Here is a 19,814-nt window from a genome sequence, read left to right on the forward strand (position 1 = left end):
TTCGCAACAAAAATATTTGGTCTCCAAAAAATAATTTTGTCCCTAAATTTTGGTCTCTAAAACCTTAATTTTTTGTAGTGTATGAATCTTGTTCCATTACTATGCTTGTAATATCTTATATGAATCAAATTATAAAAACTAAATAAAATGCTCTTAACATTTTAATGATAATCTTTTTCTTGGATAATGTTATAGATATTAAATTTTCTACTAAATAAATGATCAAATGTCTTACATAAGTACGGAGTCTACAAAAGTGTGAGATTCACACCCATGTAAAATATTTAACCATTTATCTAATAGAAAATTGGAGATTTCTTTTTTCTTTGCTATGTATCATTATTTCCTCTTTAATGACATTTATTATTTACTCTTAATTTATGCCCTTACATTTCTACCCATTACGGATGTGTCTTAATTGTAAATTATACTCATTTTAAGTAGTATTCATTTTATATTAATTTTAAATTTAAATCTTTATTATGGAAATCATTAGATAAGCCGGAAATATTATTGGATATTATTTATATGATACTCCAACTATTAAAAATTTGAGTCAAGCTTGGTAGCTCGAATTTACAGCGGCCCGAATGACTCGAGGTGCCAAAATGACGTCGTTTTGGCATCTCTTTTTTTTTTCTTCTTTTTTTTCTTCTTCCTTTCCCTCTCTTCCGTCCTCTTCTTCCTCTGTTCTGAATCCAAACTCTGTTTTGAATCCAAACTCAAATCAAAATCAAGATCATTGTTTTTTTCTTTTTCCCTCCCCCTCTCTTCTTTCTCTTCTTCCTTTTCCCTCTCTTTTTCCTTCCTCTTCCGGCCGGCCAACAAATTCGGAAGAAAAGCAAAGAGAAAGAACAGATTCAAAAAAAAAAAAAAACAAACAAAGAAAAGAACAGAGAGTAGAGAGAGGAGAACAGATCTATGTGTGTATACACACAGAAGAGGGTATTCCAAAATCAAATCAAAATCAAAACCCACAAAATCAAAAAAAAATCAAAACTCAAGATCAAAACCAAAATCAAAACCAAACATTTGGTAATTTTTTTTTCCCTCTCTGAAATCGATAACAGAGAGGCGAAAGAAAGAGAGAAAAGGGAAGAGAGAGAGAGCCCATCGTCGCAGAGAAAAAGAGGCCACTGTTGCAGTTGAGAAGGAAGAAGTCCAAGGCAAGGAGGAGAATAGAGAAAAAAGAGAGAGAGAGAGAGGGAGAGGGGTCGGGCCATTCGAGCCCTTCTTTTCTCGAGCTACGAAGCTTTACTGTAAAAATTTGTAACAAGTGAATCATTTTTTTATTTTTTAATAATTTAACAAAAGTAAGTCAACATATATTTAGTTATGCTTATACAATTTATTTAAAATATCACGTAAATAATATCACATAATATTTCCCTAAAACATATATTCAACTTTTAAAGTACTTTTCAAAATAAAATTTTGGTTATTCCTATTGAAAAATGATAAATAAGTCTATTTTTTAGATTTAATGATGTGTCAAGAAAATAATTGATTGATAATTAGAGAATAAAAAAAATTAACTTAAATATTTCAATAAAATATCACATCAATGCATCTAAACATTTAATTTAATTTTTAAACCGGAATAGCAATAATTTTGTCATTAATAACGGGTACCTAAACCAAATATTTTGTAATCTGAAGCTTATCCCTAAACCCACTTCAACTTGAGTTGTTTTTGTCTGATCAAAAAGAAAAACTTGAGTTGCCTTGACAGAATACAGTATGCAAATTTTCCAGTCAGAAAAACAACTAAATTCAGTGAGCGGTCTTAAATGAGGGAGATAGTCATAAACCTCTGTTCGCTGTTTTCTCACAAAAAGTAATAAAATCCCAGTCTTTCTTGTCGCCAACCAAACAAGCAAATAAAAAACGACCCGTGTTCAAAAAAAAAAAACGACCCAGCTTGTTCTTTTGTTGTTGAGCAGAGCCCAATTTTGTAGAAGCTCACATTTTCCTCATTTCATGGATTCTCGCGTTTTCCTCTCAGTTTTTCTCTGTTTCCTCTCTTTATCCCCTGCTATCGCTGCTCTTCGCTTCCCAGGACTTCTCGGAGAAAAGAAAACGTATATTTACGCACGCCTCTCTCTCTCTCTCTCTCTCTCTGTCTCTCTCTCTCTCTATATATATATATATGTTTTTGTAATACACATTTGTTGTGTTTTCTCAGACAAGGATCAGTGCTTAAATTGACGACTGGTTTTTCGTCTGTTCCTTTTGATCCCACTCGGGTCACCCAAATCTCTTGGCGTCCCAGGTACTACTATTCTCTCCTCGAATTCGCAAGATTCTGTGGCGATTTTTTACGAGTATTTGGTGTTCATTCATTGTCTTTGGTATTGGTGAGTGTACAGGGCTTTCATTTACAGCAGGTTTTTGACTGATGACGAATGTGATCATCTCATTCATCTGGTCAGAATTTTTTTCCCTATTTCTTTTTCAGCAACCAAATCGGGGAAATTTTTTTTATTTAATTACTTATAAAAGTTATACACATCTTCTAATTTTGGAATATGGGTTTGCTGAATTTGGGTGTGTAGGCCAAGGATAAGCTAGAGAAGTCCATGGTGGTTGACAATGAATCAGCCACTAGTGTAGAGAGTGAAGTTCGGACGAGCTCTGGCATGTTTCTTCAGAAAGCCCAGGTCTTATTCATTTTTAATCATCAATTAATTAAAATCATTTTGGCAACTCGTTAAAATTTTGTTCGAGTTCATAATTTTGATATCATGCTAATTAATTCGTGTTGGAGGTTAGAAAATTTTGAGTGTCGTATGAAAATTACAAAATCTGCTGGGGATTACTAATTGTTTGCTTATCCAATTACATATTTGCCTGTTATGTGGGATACTATGATTTACTCACCAACAAGCAAAAAGAAAAAAAAAAGCCGCGATTGTTATAGATCCCAATGTATGGGATCTTGGGCCTTCTGTAGTGATATTGTCATTTGTTTTAAACACATCAAACTATTTGCAAGATGCAGTGGTATTTTCAACCTTTGTAGTTTGGGAAATAGGGTCTTTGCTGGAATAGGCTTACAATCCTTTTAAATTGGTTCATGTTTTCTGATCAATCTGTTTGTACATCTAAATAAATTGTTTTAGAGAAAGAGTAACTATCTGTTCGCACGAGATGAACCATCAATTTTCTTTTCTCGTTTGCATTTGAACTTGTTCTCCTTGAGACATAAATGCTTGACTTTCTTCTTAGCTCTGTAAAAAAATGAAGAAGATATATCATAGGAATTGATCTCGGATGGTAGATTGTTCCATTTGGAATATGAAACGGGGCATGCTTTTGCTTTTCATACAGTTGAACCTCGAGATTAAATTTCTGTACTTTTTAGGGAGACCTAATTTAACTCAAGAAATGTTCATGCAAATTGCTCATGGCTAGCTATACTAATAGGTCATTTCTTTGCACCAATTTTTTAAGCCTTATCTCTCTATTTTGGCACCTTACCTTGTTGCCTGCATAAAGGTTAACCAAGAGTTTCTTTGTAAACATTTTGTAGGAGTTGCAATATTAAACACATTTACATTGTCTTTGTTTCTCTTGTTTCACCTTTCAAGGATGAAGTAGTTGTCGCTATTGAGGCTAGGATTGCTGCTTGGACTTTCCTCCCTGAAGGTATTGTTAGCCATGCTTGTTATCAATGGACTTTATATATATATAGGAAACGAGTTCTTGTAATTTGCTGTAACCTGATGTTGTGATCAGAAAATGGGGAATCCATTCAAATACTTCATTATGAGCATGGTCAGAAGTATGAGCCCCATTTTGACTTTTTTGAAGACAAGATCAATCGAGAATTAGGTGGGCACCGGGTAGCCACTGTACTTATGTATCTGTCTGATGTTAAGGGCGGTGGAGAAACAGTCTTTCCTGATTCAGAGGTATATTGTCTTTGATGATTCTTTGGTTCCTTCACATCTTTTGTTTTCTACTCTAGGAGCTAACTACTTGCTTTCGACTGTCTACAGGCTAAACATACTCAACCAAAGGATGATAACTGGTCTGACTGTGCTAAAGATGGCTATGCAGGTAAAATTGCTTTTGTTATTAACTGTTTCTCTCTAGTCTACATATTTGCCTCACCATGTTTGTCATTTGAGGGAACCTTCCAATATTATTTTTTTCTGGGTACTAAACTGGGGGGTTCATACCATCACAAAAAAACAAAAATGGAGTGTTTGTCCAATATATTTGGTGATTTGAACTAGAGAATGCCTTGAATGAATCTGCCTGTTATATTGGGGCCTCTAAAATTGTTTGTACTGATATCAACATTAAAAACAGCATTTGCTATAAATTATATGCCATTGTGTTGAGATCTCAATAAGTTGTTTCAATGCTTTCATTGACCCATTTGGAAAATCATTGTGTGTGGTGACTGATACACTTCAATTTTTAGTATCACCATAATGCATGCATCACCATGTGAATTGTGTGGAATTGCCTGTTATTTCAGAAAAAAATATGGCAAAAACCAGTATGAAAATTGAGTGTTTGGTGTCTTATGATTCAAGTAATATGCGTAGGTTGGGATTCACTGCACATTTCATCAAGATCCCATATTTGTGTTTGTTTTTCTGCAGTGAAACCTAAAAAGGGGGATGCTCTGCTGTTTTATAGTCTTCATCCTAATGCAACAACTGACCCGTTGAGTTTGCACGGGAGCTGCCCTGTCATTGAGGGTGATAAGTGGTCCGCAACCAGGTGGATTCATGTGAGGTCTTTTCAGGTAACATCAAAGAGCACAAATGGAGATTGCGTTGACGAGAATGAGAACTGTGCTCAATGGGCTGCTTCTGGCGAGTGTAAAAGGAATCCACTCTATATGGTAGGCTCTGAAGGTGTAGTTGGAAATTGTATGAAAAGCTGCAAGGTGTGCTCATCATAGGAATCCTTTTTCAGGCATCTACATCTTCATAAAGTGAAGGGTCGTCTAGATTTTTGTATATAAAAAGAACATTGAACTATTCTTACAAACATAAGAAAGCAAATAATTAAAATAAAGATGAGTTGATAGGCATTGATAAAGTTATACTGGCTGGAACTTTCGTAGTTGCTGATATTTTTTTACATTTTATTTATAGAGAATCGTAATCGATGAATTTCCCTGTGGCCTGATAATTCATTTACCAAATTGTTTTGATGTTTCTCTCTGCCTTCTTTTTCTCTGCTGCTGGTTTCTGCTGAGTTTGGTAAAATATGTAATCCCCTCAGTCTGTAATTAATCCTAGGAATTTGTTTATTCTCACCATAAAGAAAGACAATCTTTACATAAAGAAAGACAATCTTTACAAAGATGCCATGGAGACTGCCCCAGAATCTTGGGACCGCGAACTTGCAGAGGAGTTGCTTTTGCTTGTTTACTTTTTCTTCGGATTTCCATCATCTTTAACGACATTAATTATTCAAAAATGGTATAGGAGTCTACCTTTTAAATTCATTTTTTAAACTCAATGATGTTATTAGAATACTAGAGAGACAAAGAAAATAATATGTATTGTATTTAATGAATTAATCCTATACAATTAAAGACTTGTATATATAGGCTGACAAAGAGTATTCTACTAGAAACCTAAGTATGAGAAAGAATATCTTATAAGAAACCTAACTAACTATTTCCAAATATATTTAGGAAATCAATACATAATATATATAGGAATACCACATATACATTAACATCTCCTCTCAAACTCAAGAAGGATAAATATCTTGAGTTTAGAAAGAGAAACTGAAACATGAAATAAAACTAAATAAAATAAAAGGCAAATATATTGCAAAATCTGAACGGGAGCACAAGGGCACTTGAAATAGATCAGTGGTCAAAACTAATGTTGGGAGACAGTTTATGGTCGTGTCGAACCATTGTAGTAACTAACCGAAACTAATGCCGGGACAGTTTAAGGTTGTGCTGAATCGATATAGAAATTGGCTGGAACTAATGCTAAGATCAGAGGCTGGAGCTAATGCTAGGAGACAGTTTATGGTCATGTCGGACCCTTGTAGGAGCTAACCGAAATCAATGTCGGGACAGTTTACGGAGTCATGCCGGACCGTTGTAGAGATTAGCTGATCGGAATCAATATCGAGACAGTTTAAAGGGGTCATGCCAGACCTATGTAGAGAACTGGATGTCAGGACATTTTAAAAGGGTCATGCAAGACCATTGCAAAGATTGGCTAACCTGAATCAATGTCTGGACAGTTTAAAAGGGTCATGTTAGACCGATGTAAAGACTGGATTAGAACCAATAAGTGTGGCACACACATTACTTATGATATGGTGCTGAACGATAATGGCAACAAATTGTAAAGACTAGATATTGAACCAGCAAGCGTAATACACACATAAGTTATGACGTGGTGCTAAACGATGGTGGCAACAGATGACTAAGTCTGTCAAGAGGCGGCTTGGATGGTACGCTAGAGGGCGACTTTGATGGTGCGCCATGAGGCGACATGGGTTGTGCACCAAAGAAAGCGACTTGGATTGTGCACCAGCGGAGGCGATTTGGGTGGTACGCCGAGGAGCGACTTGGATAGTGCGTCACAGGGAACTGCTTGAGTTGTGCATATACTGTATAACCATGTTCACCATTATAGGTATAATACTCCCCTCAAACTCAAATAGGTTTGAAAATAGAAACCTATTTGAGGTTGAAACAAAGGGAAAGACAGAGTAGAGCAGAAGTACCAAAAAAAAAAATATATGATAGAAATATTTGGGGTAGGAATAAATTAGAGGACAAAGGAAAAGATCACCACGAAACAATACTAACAAGAAAATATGATAGTAGAATAGGTTGAAGTCCACCCGCCGGTGAAGCGAAATTACTAGGTACTTAACCTAACTCTGATACCATGTTAGAATAGTAGAAAGAGAAAGGAAATAATATGTATTGTATTCAATGAATTAATCTTATACTATAGAAAGCCTGTATATATAGGCTGAGAAAGAGTATTCTACTATAAACTTAACTATGAGAAAGAGTATCTTATAAAAAACCTAACTATGATCATTCCCAAATATATTTAGGAAATCAATACCTAATATATAGAAATACCACATATACATTAATAGATGTGTCAAGAAAATGATTAGTTGATACTGAATCTAAAAAATGAGTTTATATCAATACTTTTAATTATTTACTCTCTTAATTTATGGCCCTAGCCAACTTTTTAGATATAAAGTAATATATTAATTACAACAATATTACAATACATTTATAAATCTACATCACATTTTTTTTAAATATTACTTATATTGCATTAATTTTAAATTTATATCATACAAATTAATTTTTTAAATAAATTTTTTTATTAGATAACATTTTCCCACTTAAACCAATTCTTCCTTTGTATTTCTCATTCATGTGTAACTCAACTTTATTTTAATTATATAAATTTTATATATATTAACTATCTCAATCACACTTGCACTTTCTTTCTAATCGATTTAAATTTTTTTATTGACATTTTTTGGGAAAAGGCTTCTCCTTAGTTGGAAAAATTAATTGGAGATGTTATTCGCCTCCATAGATAATTCAAACTATTCAATGAGTAAGACTTATCGAATACATCGTTCTTGTACAAAATATCTTAGATCCAATATCGATAAGTATTTGATTAGATCACATTTATATTAATAATTTACTTTTAAAATCATATTTATCGTTGACACAAATATGGTATGCTAAAGTGACTATCGATATTAAATCAAAGTGATTTTTTTACAAGAATAAAATACTCGATGAACCTTACACATTAAACGATTTGAATTATCAATGTGAATTTATGATAAACCCACAAATCTAACAATACTCTCCAATTTGATTTCGAACAAGAAAGAAACCTCCCTATTTTTTTAGGGTAACTAGTTGTAGTGCATGTGCATTGCACGTGATTTTTCATCCCGATAAATTTTATAATTTTATATTGATTTTTGAGGATAAATTTTTCATATATAACTGATTTTTCTTTTGGACATCAAACAAACAAAATCAAAATAAAATAACATTGACCTAAAAAAATCAAAACAAAGAAATAGAGAGCACGAAACTAGCCTATAAAATTCGGAGAGGCACCAAAAATCACTATCCTAGAATCACATGTGCCTCATTCCATACAAGTTTAAACGAACTCATATAACTCTAAAATTCAAATGGAAATATTCATAGTGGTCTAATTCACAATGAATAGTTATAGCCGACCAATGTCAAGTTTGTATTGGATGCCCAAAATTTAAAAGAAAAAAAATATAATATAATATGTATACAACACTATGAAAAGAAAGAAAATTAAGAAGAAAAAGAACCATATCACTTTTGTGTCTTCAAAGTGTAGAGAGATTGTTTTTATAGGATAAGACTCTATGTTTTTGTAACTAATGCATTGACTCAGTTTAAATTAAAAAAAAAAAAAAAAAATAGGATTTAAATTTAAATAGACACATATTCAATTTAAAATAGTCTCATTAACCAAATAACGTTTGATTTAAAACTTCAACAATTAATTTAAAGTTTTTATTTTTATTATTATATTTGTAATTTATATTTTTGTATAGAAATTTTAGAAAACCACATTTAAGTGAACATGAATAAAAGTTTAGCATCACCTAACAATCCCTATAGTTTGGAACTTGTGTTACTTTAGTCCTTATCTTTGTGACACATTTGACTCTGAATTTTGAATCTTTCAAATAAGGACAATTGAAGATACCATTGCTCAATTTCAAGGGCAAAGTCGTCAATTTGATAAAATATAAATTGATTTAACAAAAATAAATGTCAAAAAAATATTTTTTAATTTTTAAAAATTATTTCTACCACCAAAGACAAAATTATGTAAAATTGATAAATCTTTTACACATTTGTTTATTTTATCTACCAAATTAATTTTTATTATGTGTTTGGATGATGATCATGTAATTGGTGATTGCTAGGCTTTTAATGTGTAATCGATATATTTAATATATGAAATATTTTTAGTTTTAAATTTTTTTATTTAATGGATTAGTTTAATAATGATATCAAAATTGTCGCCATATTTGACTTTTGAAAAAATAGAAACTAATTTAATAAAAATAAAAATAACCACCTATTACATGATCATCATCCAAATATATAATAAAAATTAATTTGGTAAAAATAAATAAATAAATATGTAAAAGATTTATCAATTTTACATAATTTTGTCTTTGGTGGTAGAAATAATTTTTAAAAATTAAAAAATATTTTTTTGACATTTGTTTTTGTTAAATCAGTTTATATTTTATCAAATTGACGACTTTGCCCTTGAAATTGAGCAATGGTATCTTCAATTGTCTTTATTTGAAATATTCAAAATTCAGAGTCAAATGTGTCACAAAGTAATGGTATATTCAATTGTTCTTATTTGAAATAAAATTCAAAATTCAGGGTCAAATATGTCACAATTGAAAAGTTAGGGACCAAAGTGACACAAACCCTAAACTATAGGAACCTGTAGTATAATTCGCCCTTGCATTTTATATTTACATATTTTGAATGTTTAATAAAGAATAATTATTGGTGGTTATTTGACAGTGATGGAAATGTGGTGATAGTACCAAAGGCGTGGTGAAATAATGATGCAAAGCTGTGCAAATGAACACCAGCGATCCAAGTGTTACCAACACCAGCGATACTACTGCTATTTCTCTGGAGGAGGAGGACCACTTGATACGCAGCACTAAAAAGATCAAGGGTAGGGAGGCGTTGGAGGATCGAGACATGGTGACCAGGTTTGAATTTGGGGCAGATCTCGAGCCCTCCCTTTCTATTCCAATTGAAATTGCCATGGATGATGCAACTCCTCCTTCCATAGGAACCTTTTCTGCAGGTCCTAAGGCAAAATCATTCAAAGAAGCGCTTGTAGCCCCGAAAAGTAGTGATTTTTACTTTGATGATACAACGGACACCATAACTTCAGATGAAGGTGACACTAATGGAGATTCCCTCATGCCTGAGGATGTACAAACTGGAATACCCCGAATAGTCCTCCCAAAGCAACTTCTGCATCAGATTCGACAATCGTGGACAAATTCTCTTATTGTAAATGGGCAAAAGCATTGGGTACAAATTGCTCTGTACTAAAGTCAAAAATCTATGGGCCTTACAAGATGAGTTTAATGCTATCGATCTCAGGAGCAATTACTTTCTCTTTAAGTTCTCCTCGCAGGAGGACTGCGCCCATGTGTACTCAGGGGGACCGTGGGTAATTTTGGACCACTATCTTACTGTTCGCAAATGGGAGCCTGATTTCAAGGCATCGGAAGCTTTCGAAACCACAAACTGCGGTTTGGGTTAGGTTTCTAGAGCTTTCGATCAAGTATTTTTAAGAAAAGGTCCTGTATACCATCGCTAAACAATTAGGACGCCCTCTCAAGATAGACCTTACAACAGCCATGGCCACAAGAGGTAAGTTTGCCAGAGTTTGTATTGAAATGGACCTCAATAAACCTCTCTGCCCCAGGTTCTTACTAGGCAAGAAAAGCTACACCATTGAATACGAGTCCATTCATTCTATTTGTTTCCATTGTGGGAGAGTGGATCATCGTAAAGAACTTTGTCGTCACAAATCTGCTGCTCGACTCCATCACGTAGCTTCTATCTCAAGCACACCGCCACCCGGTGACGGACTAGCCGTTACAGACACTTCACAGCCAGCACCACTCCCAATCAACGGTAACCTGCAACATTTGGAGAAAGAAGAAACCCATTTTGGGCCATGGATGATGGTAACCCGAAGGAACCGTAGATCTATCCCCCAAAGAAAACCCCAAACCACTGGGCCACAGCCCAATCCAAATCGGTTTGCTGAATTAGACAGCACAGAGACCCAACCCAATATACTGGACCACGTCAATAGGGACTCTGCCTCCCCCACTAACTTCACTCCTACTGGGCCTCAAATAGCCACTGATCCACAACTTATAAACGCCACCATCAAGCCCACAAGCCACAGCATTGGCCCAGCCCATCCCCAGGAACACCCAAGCTCACATGCTCCTACAGTCTCACACGTCCCATCCCCTGTGGGATCCGCTGCCATAAACACAATGGCTACTTCACACATGGAGACCTCTTCTACTTTACTTTCTGAAAAGCCTAGTCTGAAGGAATCGCTCAGTGTAGCCCCAGAAATGCCAATGGAGGATCTAAACGCAGATATATCTATATCCTCATCTCGAAACCCGTTGAATTCATATCACCACAGTTCGCTTAGATTTGAAAAATCCAGAGCCAGAAAACCTCTTGACTCTCCCAACTGTCATGGAGAACGAGGACGCAACCCCCCCAACAGTGTCCATCCACAGGATGGAAGGCGAAGCCCTGGGTTTGTTGATCGAACACGAGACAGAAGCCATTCACCGCGTGGACACCATCTAGTGGATCGAGCAACTGCGCATGAGAATCGAACCAGGGTGGAGTCAAAGTCCAGGATCATCAGTCCACTCCATCCAGATGGCATCCATGAGGTCCACCGATCAGGACCATCGACGGATACGTAGTATCCTGCCCCAACTTGCCACTGAACCTCTACCCCTCCCATCGTCTATGGATTCTCTCAAACTACTAATTTGGAACTGCCGAGGGGCCGGTAATAATACCTTTTGACGAAATATGCGTGAGCTTCTCAGCATTCATAAACCTGGGATTATTATACTAATGGAAACTAAAGTCCCTTTTAGTTCTATGGGAAATTTTTTCACCAACATGGGTTTTTCGGCTTCCACCATTGTTGACCCTACTGGCCGTGCTGGTGGCATCTGGTTGATTTGGGATACGGATCAAGTTAATGTTCGGGCCTCTGCAGTCTCAAATCAATTTATTCAAGCCACTATACACAAAGAGGATTTCGAGGAGTGGGTTCTTAATGCAGTTTATGCCAACCCCAACCCTCTTTCCCAGGAGACTCTTTGGGACAACCTTGAGGATACAGCCAGCCATATGACCCAACCCTGGCTTGTTATGTGAGATTTCAATGACTATGCTCACCAGAATGAGAGGAGGAGCTTCACACACACTCAGCATCAGAACAGAACTCAAAGGTTCAGAGACTGCATTAACAACTGTAATCTCATTGATCTGGGCAGTGTAGGGCCTCGGTTTACCTGGACCAATAATAGACAAGGCATGGCTAACACCATGGAAAGGCTAGACAGAGCCATGTGTAATGAGCAGTGGCAAACTTTGTTCCCTGAAGGCACTGTGCGGACCCTTCCCAGAACCTATTCGGATCATTCCCCACTAGTGGTTTACACCCAAGGTATGTATCCTTAAACCCCTCTTAATAGACCTTTTCGTTTTGAAGCTGCTTGGTTATGTCATCCTGGGTTTTTTGATATTGTTCATAACTCTTGGCGTAACATGGAATTTAACCTTCTTGAAGCCATTGATACCTTCACTCATAACACTAAAATCTGGAATAAAGAAGTCTTTGGTAATATCTTCAAAAGAAAAAGAAATTTACTGGCTCGTATTGAAGGCATACAAAAATCTCAAACTGGTAACTTTTCTCATAGCCTTCATCTCCTTGAGAAAGACCTCATTAAGCAGTTTAACATGACCCTGTTCCAGGAAGAAATTTTGTGGTACCAGAAATCCCGCAATAAGTGGCTTACCATGGGTGATGGGAATACAAAATTTTTTCACACCTCTACCCTGACCAAGAGAAGAAAGTTAAAAATCCAGGTCTTAAAGGATGAGAGTGGTAACTGGATCTCTAACAGTGACGATCTCAAAGCCCATATCTTGGATCATTTCTCTAATCTATTCCAATATGAAGAAACTCATGTGCTTGATAATTGGGTTAATCTGGCTAATAAGGGAATTTCTAGAGATGATAATGCCGCTCTTCAATTACCTGTGACAAACTCTGAAATCTGGCATGCCGTTAAATGCATTAAAGCTTTTAAAGCCCCTGGTAAGGATAGGCTCTAAGCTGTCTTTTACCATCATAACTGGAGCATAATAGGTACCTCTGTTTGCCATTTTGTTAAAGAGTGCTTCCAGCAAAAGACTATACCCACTGAGATCAATGAAACACAAATTGTTCTTATCCCCAAACTTCAGAACCCTGAGTCTATCACACAATTTCGTCCCATAAGCCTTTGCAATGTCACCTACAAGATCATTACTAAAATTATTGTCAACCGCCTTCGGCCCCTTCTCCCTGACCTCATTAGCCCCAACCAAAGCAGTTTTATTCCTGGGAGGACTACCACTGATAACATTATCATAACCCAAGAAATTCTTCACACCCTTCGGGGTAAGAAAGGCAAGGTTGGAGGCATGGTTCTTAAAATTGATTTGGAAAAAGCCTATGATCGCCTTTCCTGGGATTTCATCCACCACTCTCTTAAAGAGCTTAATCTTAATCTGGATTGGATCACTCTTATTATGAACTGTGTGTCTAATGTTAACTCGGCCATCATTTGGAATGGTGAGACCTTACCCAGCATCAGTATGGGAAGAGGACTCCGATAGGGAGATCCCCTCTCCCCCTACCTTTTTGTTCTGTGCATGGAAAATCTATCTAATATGATTAGAAAAAAATCTGAACATGGTGAATGGAAAGGCCTTCAAGCTTCCAGACACAGTCCTCTCATTTTCCATTTATTTTTTGCTGATGATCTTATCTTATTTGCTAGAGCTACTAGACGTAATTGTGACTGTATCCTGGATGTTCTTGCTGAATTCTATGATATGTCTAGGCAAAAAATTAATTTCCACAAATCCAAGATGTTCCTTTCTGCTAATGTCCCTAGAAGGGAAGCCACATCTCTCAGCTTTCATGTTGGCATTTCCCTCACTGCTGATCTGGGTAAATACCTAGGTACCCCCCTTCTCCATAGCAGAGTTTCCAAATCCCAGTTTACTGCCATCCTTGAAAAAATGGCCCACAGGCTTTCTGGTTGGAAAGCTAAAAACCTGTCCCTTGCAGGTAGAACAACCCTCATTAAGGCTGTCACCTCTGCTATGCCTAACCATCTTATGCAAACTATGGAACTCTCTAGGAAAGTGTGTGATCATATTGACAAACTTAATAGAAATTTCCTATGGGGTAGTACTGACGATAGAAGAAAAGTCCACCTAGTGAACTGGCAGCAGGTCTGCAAAACTAAGAAACAAGGGGGATTGGGTATTAGGCAAGCCAGAATCCAAAATTTTGTCCTTCTCTCTAAGCTTGGTTGGAAAATTGCAACTAACTCTAATGAACTGTGGTGTGAGGTCCTCAAAACCAAGTACCTTAAAACCCACTCTTTATCCAACTGGCCCACTAGGAGACAAGCCTCTCATACCTGGAAAAGCATTATTAAAAATAGAGATGTCTTAGATAAAAATATTAAATGGGATATTGGGACTGGAGAGCAGGTCTCTCTCTGGACTGACTGGTGGTGTGGGGAATAACCTCTAAGTATGACAATCCAGGGAGTCCAAACTGATGATACTACCAAAGTCCAATCCATCCTTGATGATGATGGTAACTGGGACCTCACTTCATTACATAACCTGCTTCCTCAACATACCTTAGATACCATTCTTAGAATCCCTAGACCCAGATATGTGATCTATAATGACACTCCTCATTGGAAAAGCTCCACCACTGGTAAGTACTTTACTGCAGCAGCCTATCAAGCCTTATCTACCCAAGAATCTGATGGAACTAACTGGCAATGGATTTGGAAAATTAAGGCCCCTTACAAGTTGAGAACTTTTCTTTGGCTTGTCATGCATGAAAGATTACTTACTAATCATATGAGACTAATCAGGAATATGTCAGACACAAATCTATGTCCCAGATGTCATTCATCCAGGGAAGACATGCAACATTTATTCAGAAGCTGTACAAAAGCTAAGGCCATCTGGTTGAATCTGCAGAATTTTACCTGGTGGCAACATAGTAACAGTGCTAACTTCAAGGTCTGGATTACTAGCAATATTCAAAGCAAGGAACATCTCAACAGTACTCACTGGCCTGCAGTTTTTTTGACAGTTTTATGGATCATCTGGAAAGACAGAAACAAAGAAGTGTTTGAGAATCATACTCAACATCCTCACATTAGTGTTAATACCATACTCCGGATAGCCGAGGAAACACAGGAAGCTTTTCAAGTTATTCTCCACCCAAACTTTAAAGTTCCTAAACTAATGCTCTGGTCTTGTCCTCTTGCAGGTCAGCTTAAACTCAACACAAATGGATGCTCCAAGGGGGATCCTGGTCAATCTGGTTTTGGTGGGCTGCTGCGAGATGAAATAGGTACTTGGGTGTGGGGCTATTATGGTTATTTAGGCAACTGTACAAGCCTTGAGGCTGAACTTTGGGGTATATATCGAGGGCTCACCATAATCATGCAGAAAGGAATGGCTAACATCCAAATTGAAACTGATTCCCAAATGGCTATAGAACTCATCCGAGATGGAGCTGGCGAAAATTCACCATATCAAGCACTTATTCAAGACGCAAACTTCATACTCAGACGATGTCAATGCACTATTACCACCATTCCCAGGGCAGCAAACCACTGTGCAGATGTTATGGCTGATCTTGGAGTGAATCAGCCGGACCACCTCCTCTTTGTAGAAGATCCACCTAGTTCTATTTTATCTTTGTTAACTACTGACTTGATAAATGTTGGATCAAGAAGGGAAGCTACTATCCCAGGACTTTAGTGTTGTAATCTGCTGTTTTCTGTTTTTATCTTCAGGTGAATAAAAAAAAAAGAAATAATGATGGTATCTTTAGTGACAATGGCATTAATGGTGGAGATAATGATAGACGTAGTAATAGTGGTGGTGGTTGTGGCGAATCTGGATCCTCGGTCGCCCTTGTCTGCAACCGTTCCCTGTAGCGCCCCAAAACGACGTCGTTTTGGGGCAACTTTTCAAGGGTAAGAAAAAAAAGCAAAAAAAAAAAAAAAAAAAAAAAACCAAACAGCAAAACCCAGGGGTGCTCTTTGTCCATTGATGATAATGGCTTTCCTGTCCATCAACTGAGAACCCAGATACAAGGCAAAGCAGAACATGAATTTCACTCTCAATTTCTCTCCCTAGTTTGATTCTTAGCTTAGATATAAAGAAAAGAGTATCATATAAATCACTCTCGTTTTCTGGGTGAAGGGAAATTTGAAGTAGAACATGAACACAGCCGTTTTTTATTTTTTTGGGTCTCTCCTCATTTCTCTTCACAACCCTCACCTAACCTTTGAGGGAATAATTTCTCACTTTCTGCAAAGTTCAGATCGTTCTTCACTTCCAATTTCTAAACAGCAGATGATTTATTCTCGACTTGAAATTTGCTTAAACCCACTCACAAATTAGCTTAAAACCACTCACAAATTTCTCTTCTCTGTTATTTATTCTGAACTTTGATTTGAAAATAATTTCTTCACTTCCAAACAGCAGATGATTTCGACTCAACTTGGTTAGGCAAACACTTTGAAGCTTCTCTCTCCTCTACTCCCCTCTCTCTCTCTCTCCATTAACAATCGCCGCCGTCGCCATCTACGAATCCCCTCACCTCACTATCCCCCAAATCGCCGCCACTGGAATCACCACCGCCTCCGTGTTCCTCCTCCTCGGCGCCGCCAACCTCATGTCCTTCTTCTACCGCTTCATCCGTCTTCTACCTCCACCAACAGTACCCAATAAACCCATATTAACACAACTTTGCAAATTTTATTACAAGGAAGAGAGAGAGAGAGAGAGAGAGAGAGAGAGAAACATACCAACACAGTGCCAGTGTTGATGATAAGAAAGAAAGAAAGGGAAAAAGAGAAAAAAAAAAAAAAAACCCCTCCAAAACGACGTCATTTTGGAGGGGGACAGGATGCGCCGCAGGAAAGTGGCATCGAGGATCCGGATTCGGTTGTGGCAAGGGTGGTTATTATGTCATAATGGTACACTTTGATACTTATATACATAAGTAACTATAAATTTAATGAACATTAAATAAGAATATTGTTAGTTTAAATTTTTTTAACCAACATTTCATGATTCAATTAAAATTTTAAATGATAAGAGGTATAATTATTAAATAGATTAAATTGATTTTAATGAGATAGAAACCTAAACAAATTTAAATTTTATTTATTTATTTATTTATATGTTGTTACAATGATGCCTAATTAATTACAATTACAATGAATATCAAACACAACACATAATAAATACAAATAAACTATCAAAGGTGGAAAGAAACCTAAACAAATATATGAGAAATAAGACAATACACGCAAGTGGATAAATTCGAACCGTTAATAACGATTACTCTTTTAATAAGGTGTAAAAAAAAAATTAAAAAAAGGGAAAAGGTAAAAAAATCTTTCATATATTTGATTCACTAATTACATTTTGTATTTAAATTAAAATTAAAACTAAAAATTAAAAACAAAATCACAACTAAACCAGTACAAACAGTAGAGTTTGTTAGATCCAAACAATCCAAAACATTCACTTATTCTAATTGTTCTTTAGGAAAATCTTTAATAAATATGTGTATCAAATATAATTTTTGAATTTTTTATTCTAAAAATAAATATAAATATGTTTAATATTTTCTATAAATCAAAAATAATAAATTGTAAACATTACAAAACAACATTCATGTACTTTGCGTTTTCCGTGAAAATGATTTTTACGAATTCAAAAATCACATTTTCATATCTTTTAATAAGTTGGTTATTTTTAAAAATTTCTCAAAATCAAAATTTTAAAAAAAAATGAAAAACAAATTTATTTGTTTTTAGAAAAATGAAAATAGAAAATGAAATCACAAGAAATAGGCACAAACTGTGGATATATATATATATATATATATTTTTTTTACCTGCAAAAGTTAATTATTAATTGTTAGATTAACACTTATAAAGGTTAGCCTTCTCATCCTTGCAAAACATCAAGTGATTGCCTCTTAATTTAACTCATTCTTAGAAAGAATTGAGCACACGACTCTCCTCTTGAGACTAAGCCTTTAAAAAAGTCGTTGGGGCCCAACTAAGTTAGACTTAGTTGGTTTAATTCAAACAATCCATAACATGCACCATTTGTAGTTGTGTTTTAGGAAAATTACTAATTTTTATGTTTAGGGGAATTGATGAAGTTTACTAATAATGATGGTTTGGAATATGATCTTTCATATTCGTCTTCATTCTTAATTATAGATATCAAATGACTTTGTTTCTAAAATATAATTTAGTTTCACATGTAAAAGTAGCACTTCTTATCGCTTTTTGTATTATGTTTGTGATCTGTTTTCTTTTCTAATTATTTTTCTTTTAATTATTACATTGTAGTGTCCGTTTTTTGTAAATCCAACCGTGTTTATTTTTTGCAAATTGTTTATCCAACATCATCCCTTCTTTTTTTTTCACTACAAAGATGTTGTTCCTATTTTTTCAATTTCAGAATAATGATTTAGAGTTTCAATCTCGATTTTTTGATTTAAGAACCAATTATGACCATTTTTCTTCAAATATTTGTAAAATCTATAAGTCAATTTTTTTTTTGATTTGTTTGTAAAATCTGTAAGTCATCATTTTTATTACATAAATAACACACATACATATTTTTTTTTTCAAACAAAAATGTACGTCTTGGCCAACTATGAAAAACATATAATTGTTCAATCAAATATCAGATTGGAGACCTAGACATATCTTGGTACTTCACAAGTTAGACTTTCTATTAATTTTTTTGTCAGTGCCATTTATAAAAATCTAATACATACTCGTGGTGTTATTCATGCCTTTTGATTTCAGAATAATACTTGAGAGATGTTGTCACAATCTTTTAATCTTAATGGGTTTTTTTGTAAGTTTTTTCTGACAGTTAAAATAAATCGTATAGATATTAGTTTCTTTGCCAAAAAAATAAAAAATAAATAAAAACAAGCAATATCTTAAGGAGAACAAATAAAGACAGTTGCTTTCGTTTGAAAAAAAAAATTGAATTTATAGAAAAATTCAGTCTTCAATGTGCTGTCTTTTCAAATTGACGGAAGTAATATCAATTAGAGAAATAATACAGATTTTTTTTTTTTTTCTACCTTCATATTTCCTACAGATACATATCAATCAAAAATAAATAAAATAAAAAATTGACCAATTACAATGCATAAGTGATGGGATTTCAAAAAGGTCCAACATTTTTCCTATCAATTAAGAGAGGCTGTGTTTGATTGTGCTTTTGAAATGTGATTCTACATGCTAGTTTCAGCTCCATGTTTGGTAAGAGTTCTGAAATTAATTTTTTAAAACTCTGCCGAAAGTGCTGTCCATTCTGCGTGTTTCTTGTATTTTTTTTGGCCAGAGGAAGACCGCCCGGTTGTTCCTAGGGACTACCACCCGGACGTCCTTGGGGACATCCACCCGGATGTCCTCTGTTGTACAGATTTTTTTTTTTTTTTTTTTTGCAATTGATTTATATAATTGGGAAAAATATTTTTTGAAATTTTTTTAATTTTTAATGTGCTTTAAAATAATTTTGAGTTGTATGTTTAGTTAGGAGTTGTAAATTTTTATATCACATATCAAATATCACATCAACAATTCCTCACTCAAATCAAAGCTCTTTTCCAAAACTATTTTCAAAACTCTTTACCAAACAAATTTTTTACACTCAAATTATAATTTTACAACACACAAACTCAAAATACAACTCATACTCTCAAATCACATTTACAAAATACAACTAAACACAACCAAAAACATTCTAGGTGGTCGCACTTTTTAATATAGAGTAGAATAGACTTTATTACCTT

At 35.1% G+C, this 19,814-nt stretch overlaps 1 protein-coding gene across 1 annotated transcript; it reads left to right on the plus strand.

Moving 5' to 3' along the window:
* The first annotated feature begins 1,650 nt into the window (after window positions 1-1,650).
* Window positions 1,651-5,135, plus strand: LOC114321535 (putative prolyl 4-hydroxylase 7). Its single transcript, XM_028268698.2, has 8 exons — window positions 1,651-2,081; window positions 2,186-2,272; window positions 2,370-2,427; window positions 2,556-2,660; window positions 3,591-3,648; window positions 3,739-3,914; window positions 4,002-4,062; window positions 4,617-5,135. The coding sequence occupies exons 1-8, from the start codon at window positions 1,981-1,983 to the stop codon at window positions 4,919-4,921; spliced, it is 951 nt and encodes a 316-aa protein (XP_028124499.2). The 5' UTR covers window positions 1,651-1,980; the 3' UTR covers window positions 4,922-5,135.
* Window positions 5,136-19,814: the final 14,679 nt, after the last annotated feature.

Source organism: Camellia sinensis, chromosome 1, assembly GCF_055761805.1.
Source record: "Camellia sinensis isolate YWXY chromosome 1, ASM5576180v1, whole genome shotgun sequence".
NCBI classification, from domain to species: Eukaryota; Viridiplantae; Streptophyta; class Magnoliopsida; order Ericales; family Theaceae; genus Camellia; species Camellia sinensis.